Here is a 10,216-nt window from a genome sequence, read left to right on the forward strand (position 1 = left end):
AGAGAGAGAGAGAGTAGCGTAATGATGCGTGATTTAGAGAACTCGCCGTTATCCTCTCGCTCGTCGAAAGGAGAACCTACTTTTACGTGCGCCCTGTCGGTAGATCCCTTGAATCCACTCTAGGATATTTTGTGCCATCACGTCTGCAGCCGACGCTGGAGCGGCTCGCTGGACTCTCGAGCGTGCTAATGGATTTCAAAGGATTTTTTTTTGGTCAACTTATTTGTCACTTCTCGTCGCTTCTCGTCTTTCTTTTTTCTTTCTTTTTTTCTTTCTTTTTTTTTCTCTCTTTTTGTTTAACTTTTTATATCTTTTTATTTTCTCTTCATCGATCGTGAGACACCGAGCGAACTCGAGACGAGTCCTCCCGTAACTCCCTTACCAGCTTCGACGACGTCGTCCGACGTTCTCACGAACAGGGCATGTCCTATGTATTCTTGACCCATCGTCGCTCCGAGAACAGCTACGACGAGTAACGTCGTACTGCGCCACATCGTCCCTTATCTGTAATCGACGTTAATCCGATTAAAGGCATCGACTTTTCGAGTTGCATCGACGAGTTCAATCGATGGCGACGTAAAATTATCGAATCGTTTTATCCTACCTAAGATCGTTTATACGAGATATGAAATTATTTCACTGGGTGTGATTGTTTCACACGCTCTTTTTTTCAACGCGTTTCTCTTTGATTCGTTAAAAAAACAAAGAACGAATTGGGACGAATTCGTTTTCAAGGACTCTTAAGACGGGACAACGATCGTGACTCTTGCAAAGTTCGAAAGTAGAAAGCGATAGTTATGAAATCTTTGCTTGGGATCCCTCTCAAGGTTGACGTCAGCATTCGAAGGCAATGGTACAGGAAGCCGTAAAAGTCTGGATGATGATTTCTCGTCGAGGTCTATCCTTCGAGATACTTTCGAAGGATCGCGTTGGCCCGAAACTTTATGAGAAAATATCCGATTATGAGAGAGAAGTAAACGAGGCGTTGCTTGCTACGAGAAGAGTTAGGATAACTTGTTTTTAATGAGCATCTCGTGAACGGATAAGGAACGAAGACGCCGAGAGAGAGAGAGATGTGAAACGAGATTATAAGACTTTATACTCCAAAAGGAGTACTTTGATCTCGAAAGAAGAATTGTACGTTGGCAAAAGGTGCATTTTGACGTGGTAATTCGTTTGCGATTTCGCAACGATTAAAAGAGGACTGATGGTTTGTGCAAGTGAAATCATCGTAAAGTTGGTATTAAGAAAAGTCGAGTCATAAATAAAGCGTTAAAACGTTCCGAACGAGTTACGGTCGTACGCGCATATATAGTTAATTTATACATTTTCACGTTGCCCGTGTCCATTTGCCACCAAAGCCAAATTTTAATGGCTCGAAACGAGCTTTTACTCACCTCGAAATATTTGTAAAATGATCGTCGCCGCGGACTCGTCCACAGAAATTTACGGTAATTCGAGTAAACGCTCGTTTTGTAGTTTCTACGCAATTGTTACGAGAGACATCGGTTGTAACTCGTGGTTGGCTCGACTCGAAACATTTTTAATGAATGCGTGGTGCAGGAGATTAAAATCATTGCATAGTTTTAATATATTCTTATCTTTTCACTTAATATCTGTTTTTTCGTTTCTTTCTTTTCTTTTTCTTTTTTTTCTTTCGATCATTAACGTCTCGGTAATCCGGATATATCAATCGAGTGATCGATTTTTTTCGTCGAAATTTTACGACGATCGTTTAATTTATATTTTTACACTTAAAATCGTTTTATACGAACATCGTAACGATAAGTATCAATGGAATGCAATTTAATCGTTTGATCTTATTAATCGGCAATTATTCGATCGCATGTCGAAAATATTTAACGCGATATTCGTAATTTTTCTGTAATAAAACGTTGTTTCTGCGCGGTATAATGTCTATTCCTTTGGATGTATCGAATCATGATTCAAAAAATGCCGGGTTAGAGTTCGAAAAGTCAATGGAAAGAATCGAAGAGTCGTGCGAGGTGAAAGGTGAAAGTCTCGTAGTCTCGAAGGAAAAAGATCTCTCGTGGTACTCGTAGATCGCAGGAGCGGGTAAAACGTAGTGTACGCGGAGACATCGAGATGCTCTCGAACCATGGAAAGAGAAGTCGTGCTCGAAAGAGGGTAAGAGAGAGAGAGAGAGAGAGAGAGAAAGAGAGAGAGGGAAATTCAAGATCCGAAGAGAGAAGAGCATCGATTCATTCATCAATTCTTTCGGTGAATGCGCAGGTACGACTTTCTAATCTAATCTTAATTCCTTTCTTTTGTTACTCCTATGAGATCTAATCCAATTTAAATTTCCTTAACATTGTTGTCAACGGGACGATTCAAACATTAATAATTTCTCATTTAAATTGCTGGTAATTGCGCGTATGCGTGTGGTGAGAAAAAATTCAATGATAACGTTAAAGTTTTCTCGAATATTAAACGTTAAGGATAAAAAATATTATACACATATACATATATATTGAGAATGACAACGTGTAAAAAAAGAAAAGAAAAAAGGAAGCTGCGGATACATGGTAGGCAGTTTTACGTGAAAATAAGCCGAAGGAACGTATAATTTTTGCGTGTATTAGAAACGAATCGATTCGTTGTAAGTAGTTGTAGGTGTCTCCGCTGTAGGCAACCTGTTCCCGCGAATAAAATTAATAGAAGCACGTTAATTAAGTTGGACCGTCGGCTAATTAGCGAAGCGGCCTAAGCGAGTGCAAGGAACGGTTCGTGTAGGTACACGGCGACTTTGCGAAAGACGGGTAGGTATCCGAGCGATATCGTAACTATGAGTTGAGGGAATCGTATCGAGGGACCTCGCCGAGCGTGTAATTATCGTGCGAAATCCTCTCGAGGACGAGACGCGTCCTCACGCGCGCGTTTCTGCGGTTTCGAGCTACTTCCAAGCGATTAAGCAAGATCGCACTTGAGATCGTTCCTGCGGTTTCTTTCTTTCCTCCTCCTGCTACCTCCCTTTTTTCTCTTTTCTTTTTTCTTTTGTTATTTCTTCTTCTTCTTTCTTTCTATCTTTTCTTTTACTCTTTTTTTCTCCTTTCCGTTTCTTCTCCTCTTTCGTTTTTTCCTTCCTCTTTCCTGTTACTTCTTCCTTTCCATATTTCTTCTCTCTTTCGTCCGTCTTACCTTACATTTCGTTTTCAAGAATTTTAATAACGAGTCGGACTAACTCTTTTATTATCTGAATTACGTGCGCGGTTTCATAACGAGCGCGCCTTCCAAGATGGTACATTTGGAATCGCCTGCTGAGACTACGATCATTACTCTTCTAAATGTAATCTACAAATCCGTCTTTATTCCTCTCTAGTTTCCTCATTCGATGCCACCTTCCATCTGATTACGTTTAATACTTCGCCCGAAATAGATCGGTTGGTCGCGATCATTTCATTTCAGATTTTACATAGATATTTGTACATTGATTTTATACGTTTGCTATATACCTTCGTCCAAGTATACCCATCTCGATATAATTTTAGCTTTAACACGTTACGGACAAATCACACACGCACGCACACACATATATATATATTTATGTATAATAGAGAAATATCTACAAGATGATGATTCGATGTATTCGATTTCGTACGTATATAAGTATAAAAGAAAAAGAAAAGAAAACGTCGAGTGTTCGTGTTTATTCTGCTAAAATTATATAAGAAAAAGAAAAGTGAAGTTCACTGTTAATAGAAATAATCGATGATAGCTCAAGCTATTACGATGATAGTTGGAAAACGTTTCGTGTTAGGTAGTCTATCGCAGCCTTTCTCAATGCGAAACGATATCCGTCATCTTACGTTCAAAGCGAGAAATACAAATTAATTTCTAAGAGATTTTTCGAAAATTTTCGTAGAACGTCCTTGCTAATTCGGGAGGAAACGGTAATAAAAATCGTATTCTTGTGGTATCGTTACGAACAAATCTACTGGACCGCAAACAGACGAAAAGGTTGAGAGACGCTGATCTATCGGATAGTAGCGAGCAAAGAGCTCTTTGATCTCTACGAGAAAACTGTTACGTTCGATAGGTCTGGGTCAGGAGGACATTGATTTCCTTTTTCACTGACACAAGAACGCTAAGGAAGATTCATTGCCAACAAAAAAGGAGAATTATATGCGTTTTCTATCTCGAGAAGCTGCCTAATATGCAACTAATTAACTTAACAGTATCGACTTATCGTAGAATTTCATCGAACGTTCGTCGCGATCGATCGAATACGAAAGAAAAAGAAAAAGAACAGTTTCCCATGGAAAGTTCGTTTGTAAATTTTCTTTTTTTTTTTTTTTCTTTTTTTATTTTGACATAGATCAACTGGAAACGATTTACTCGGTGAAACTAAAACTCGACCTTTTTCACTTTTCTCTCTCTCTCTCTCTTTTTGTTTTATTTTTCTTTTTCCTTTCTTTCTTCCGTATTCGATACATTTAGTATCGATTTTCTCGTTAAATTATTTTTTAAGGTAATCTCCAATACTCTGCCAGATCGCCAAACAGTTTCGTGTTAGTTTCGAAACTTTTGGTATTATTAAAGCACTCGTTATGCACTTTCCTCTCCCTCTCTCTCTCTCTCTCTCTCTCTCTGTCCCTCTCTCTAAACGTTTCTATCAACGCACGGCTCGAACACGACAAAACGCATGCTAATACTCGTTTCTAAATGCCAACGATCGATTCACACGAATAGATATTTCGAAACTCTTCTTTTAAAATGGTACGACTGTGTTTTCATTTATCTATCTTTTTTCCTTCTTCTCCTTTTTTTCTTTTTGATAGCTTCCTCGAGATGATATTAATTTATATCGTTTTTTTTTTTTGTAATAATAACAAAAAGATTATGAATATATATGTAAGTAGATATAAAAAAGAAAAATCAAAGAAAATTTTGTAGATTGTTAATCGTTATATTAAAACTTTTTATTAATATCTTTTTTATTAATATATATATAGTTTCCTATAGATGGTTATAGTTCGAAATAGAAGTTCTATTAATTTCGAACTAACGATATCCCTTTCATGCGTATTCGATGCGATATTTCGAATCGTAGCAAGTACTCGATTTAACGTGTGCTTCCAAAGTTAACTTTCCAAACAGTTTCAATAGTAGTTGAAATTAGATGAGTTTGAATAAAACAGAGAATAAAATTGGATTTTCTAGAAATCAAATTTTTTAGTATATAAATATAAATTCAGTCATCGAATCGACAAGTTTAATTGCATATTTGTTACATTCTAATTTAAAATAATCTGTTTTTTCTTTTTATAGAGAATGGACCGAAAGTTCCCCGGTGATTTTACTCTTTTTACTCTTTTTATATATATATATATATATATATTCTATTTATATATGTATATATGTAAATATATATATTTTTAAGTACTATATACTTTATTAAGAAAACGAAAAAACATAAATAAAAAAGTGTATAAAAAGTGTTAAATAAAGAGTAACACGTAATAGTTATTTCTTCATAGCGTCCATCGGCAAACGAAACTCGGTACGCTTTTCTACTTCTTTTACTTTACTTTACGAAATCCAACTCACGTCTTGTTCACCGTTTAACAAAAGAAGAAAATGTATTCTTCAACGAACGATGTAAGCCATGTTCTACGTGCAGTAAATAGTGTATGTACGTATGTATGTATATCTATATATATGTATGCGTGTACGTGTGTGTGTGTGTACGGTAGATGCATCTTTTATCTCCGTCTGGTACATACATAAACTATTTATGTTTCTCACGAATATATACAGCGTGAATGGTAGAAGTCCACAAAATTTTATTTTTTTACAAATCTCGCGAATTTGAAAATGTAGAAAAAAAATGAAAGAAAATAGTAATAATTTTTTTTACGATAAATCGTAAAAGAAAACCTTCGCTATTAATGAAAGTTTTAAAAGATCACTGTATATACGTATATATGTATATATATATATATATATATAAACGGTTTATAATCCATATATTTAATGCGCGTATGTATTCACTTTCTTCGCGACGCGTCGTGACCAAACGATCGATCATCGTCGTCTCTTCTTTTCGGTTTCTCTCACTCTCGCTCGACCGTGTCAAACATACTATGTACGGTAGATAGACGCGCATATGTATGTACATACATGTTCTGTCTTTGGATGGAGTATCTTTCAGAAGTAAAAACTTTTTTCTGTGGTTTAGATTGATTTAACATTGAATCGTCGACTATACAGACCGCTACGGTCCATTTTAACTCGAACAAAATAATATATACAAGTAACACACTTTCCTTTTTAAAGCCGTCCTTATGGTTATTAGGGATTGAATGACACCAAAGACTTGACTCGTATTACACGTCTAAAAAGATGTAGATATATAATCCTTTTGAATGCATAAGAGAGATTTGTGAAAGAGATGAATCCGAAGTTACCAAAAATTTGTAAATAACTGGGTCAAATCAAATAAGAGAGAATGGAAGAACCCTTATAAATGTATCTGACGTTTAATGCGTAAAAAATTTAACGCGCGTTTAACAATTATGATAACGTTACCGTTTCATTATTTCTGCGAACGTTATAATTTTCTCCTAAAAAGATTAAAGGTTTGAGCGTATAGAAATTCGGTACGAATTAATCTCATAAGAGAACAACATTTATAATATCTTTTTCTTTCTTCTCTAATTTGCAACTCTAAGGACGAACCAACGCATATGAGATATATGAAATAATTTTTTTTACAACCTCGAGCGGCGCGATATTTGTGTCGTGAAAAAGAAAAAAGACGTCATTGCACGCGTAAAAGGATAGAACGTTTATAAATCTCCGAACGAGTCAGCGCGAACTATTAATTAATTTTTTTTTTTTTTTCGTTCGTTTTTCTCTTCTTCACTGGACTTTGAAAGATGGACCAACGTAGATATCATCACGTGGAAGGAAGTAATATTTTCTCCGATTCGAAACTAGGCTCACCTGGCAGTGAAATCCTTTAAGCAGAGAGAAAGAGTTCGTGTCCAGTAGATAAATAGCGTTGATCTTCCCTCGCGATTCCTCCGGCGAAAGATTCGCGTTCCACCGCGCGCTAGCTTATGAGAAAGGTGAGAGCGAATACCTGGGAGCATCTTCATTCAAGCTTTATATAGGTATTGTGCCCCCTTACCTAGCCACGTTGTAGAAAGACCGTGCCATCACCGTGCCGTCGTAATTTTATCATCAGCGAGAGTGAAAAAACGATCTTCTGATGAAATTGCGTTAAGATTTATGTACAACTAAAATAATTCTTCTCGAGATCATATTCTTTACATTTCCAGGTCGGACACTAAAATAACAACGACGCGATCGTGATTTTCACGAAACTATTATTATTCAGAAAAACCGATACGCATTATCTTCTCTATTATCCGTAGGTATAGTTATGTTATAAAAAGTATATATATATACATAAGTGGCCGACAACATTACTAGTATCTACATCACTAATTATTATTATCAACGAAGCTTCATTGATTTCATTCTTAATTCTATCTGATTTTATAAAAAAAAAAAAAAAAAAAAAAACAAATAACGCGAGTCCAGTGAAATTTAATGATCATGATTTTCATAAAGCTGCTACAATCGTTATTAAGGGAAATCTATTACCTTAATGGATTTACATCTATTATCGTAATGGATTTACAAAATGATTACGATCGATATTATTAATTGTCTGTTCTAACAATGAAGCTTCACCAATTTCATTCTTAATTTCATTCAATGATTTTTTGATAAATCGAATAATGTCAATGAGAGAGATGTCAGAAAGATTGTCTCGTTATGTCATTTGGAATGATTATGTTATTACATTGTTTCTTTAAAAGGTTCGATAGTATCTTAAAGCCGAAATTTTTCTTTCACCTTGTTTAGAAAAAAAGTCACATGGGTCGACACAAATTTAACAATTAAGTAAGATGCAGCGTATGAAAATGGCGCTTTCTATTTCTCGAACTATCTCTCTCTCCTCTCTCTCTCTCTCTCTCTCTCATTCTGGGATATTAATTCGTAGAAGTGAATTATTCAATGCGAACTCGTACCTCTTCGAGAAGATAACGATCTCTGGAGGATTGGAAGCAAAGTTCGTGCGACTAGCATTCGCACTACTTGTGCGATCTATCAAACGAGATAAGTCGGTCCCACTATGGTTAATGTATAACGACGAACGATCGATATTAAACATGATTAATCAGAAAATAACGAGGAATTACTGTTCGCAAAGAATGATAACATTTTATCTAATCTTCAATTATTACGACAATTAAAGAACGTCTCTTGTAAATACTTTTAAATGTTTTATTTTTAAATCGAATAATACGTTTGAAATCTTTCGATCTTGTTCTCGCATTCTCGCGCGTATAATTATAGAAATTATAAAAAATCTTTCAAAGGAGTTCTTACAAAAAATAAATAAAGCTTTCAAAAAAAAAAGAAAAAGAAGAATCTTTAGGTATAGACGTTTAAATTGTTGCAAATTTGATCGATTTTATTTCTTTATTTTTCTTTTATACACATCAAATAGCTTTCGATTATTTTCACCTAGATGTATGTTTCTATACAAGGACACGTTTATATGAATGAACGACCAAAATAAAAACGAGTTCCTTTTACACGATCGATAGGGCGTGTTAAAGTATGCGTGAGCAAGAATTGGGATAGACTCGGTGAAATAAACGACCTTTAACCAGTGTGTGCACACGAAGACGATAGAAGTGAAAGGCTCGCGTTGTAACGATTCAATGCGTTATTCGATGCGTTTATTTCTTCTCTATATAAAAATAGAGATTCTCCAAATTTTTTCTTCGAATAAAAATCGATAAAATCATAATCATTCTACATTTGAGAAAACTATGATTAAGAAGAAAAATATTTAATGGATATATTTCTAACTTTCCCGATGAATTTATTAATAGATGCATAAAAAGTTATAAGAATCGAAAGGATTAAAAGGTAGCGTACTAACTTACTGATCTTTCAATATAAATTACGCGTACTTTACTATAATCTCGGTGCTACTTGTGTCAAATATATTCAACTACGGTAAATAACGTAGTACTCGTAATTACGCTATGATGAAAGAAACATAAAAGTTTACCCTTACATATATACGTACACGCATACATATATACGCGAATAATCGCTACGAAAAAAAATTAAATATGCTTCTCAACGAGATTATCTCCAAAATACGTCGACGTAATAAAATGGAAAGAAAAGCAAAAGAAGAGAATAAAAAAAGAAAAGCTAAAAATATTCTCTATTATCCTCTTCACGGCTTTTCCTTTCTCGAGCCATTTTTTTTTTCTCTACTTAAAAACAATTTTATAAAAAGTAATATACAGGAAAATATACATACGTTCAGTATATGCAACATTTTAAACGCGAGATTCTCTTTACGCATGAATATTTGCATCGGCTTTACGGTAGAAAAGCACGTTGCATAAAGGACGAAGGTTGCGGTCAGCTCAAGGTAAAAGATCATTTCCATTTGATCTATTTGCAAAACTTCCTTCAAAACATCTACGATCATCTTTTTGATATTTGTACATTATGTAACGATAAGATCTCGATTACGTAGACAAACGAGAGAAATAAATCTGTTGATCTCATTTTTTTACATAGTCATTTCGTTCTATATTCTTATTGAGTACGAAACATACATGTGTGACACGCACGCACACGTACACGTATCTTACAAATCTTACAAATCTTTCTATTTAAAGTATCCTTGTAACCATGCCAGAGCGATTAACGCGAGTAATAGAAATAACGACGCGATTAAGATAGTACATATTGACGTGTTCATCAACGAAAGGTAACAAAAGTTGCTTCTTTAAAGTCCCGATTCGACTAATTACTAAGAGAAAGGATGTGGTAGTCAGTCAGCCGACAACCGACGCTGAAGGATTTCCGAGGGAAAGAAGAAAGCTATATGCCAAAGGCGATTTTTGGTGTTCCCTCTTAAACTACACAAGCGAACACGTAATCGTTTGTTCTGTTTGTCGGCTGTTGCTCGAGGGACATTATGCAAAGGTCTCTTCGTTTTTTTGACTGCCAGAAAAGGATAGAAAAGATGTAATTAATCGATAGTTAAAGAAAGAGCTAAAGTTAGAGAAAGAGAGAAGCTCTGTATGCGTGCGTACATATACATATACGTACGCACACAAACACACACACACATATATATAATGTA

The 10,216-nt window shown here is 35.2% G+C and overlaps 1 protein-coding gene across 2 annotated transcripts in view; it reads right to left on the bottom strand.

Annotated features, from left to right (window-relative positions):
- LOC122634666 overlaps positions 1-7,114 on the bottom strand; it is a 10,964-nt gene extending 3,850 nt beyond the window's left edge. For both annotated transcript variants that reach the window (XM_043823821.1, XM_043823820.1), the window contains exons 1-3: positions 6,967-7,114; positions 383-504; positions 81-185 (exon numbers count right to left, since the gene is read on the bottom strand). In XM_043823821.1, the coding sequence (XP_043679756.1) occupies positions 81-185; positions 383-494 (217 nt within the window). In that variant the 5' untranslated portion in view covers positions 495-504; positions 6,967-7,114. The remainder of the gene's footprint in view (positions 1-80; positions 186-382; positions 505-6,966) is intronic.
- Between the last annotated feature and the right edge of the window lie 3,102 nt (positions 7,115-10,216).

This window comes from Vespula pensylvanica, chromosome 15 (assembly GCF_014466175.1).
Source record: "Vespula pensylvanica isolate Volc-1 chromosome 15, ASM1446617v1, whole genome shotgun sequence".
Lineage (NCBI taxonomy): Eukaryota > Metazoa > Arthropoda > Insecta > Hymenoptera > Vespidae > Vespula > Vespula pensylvanica.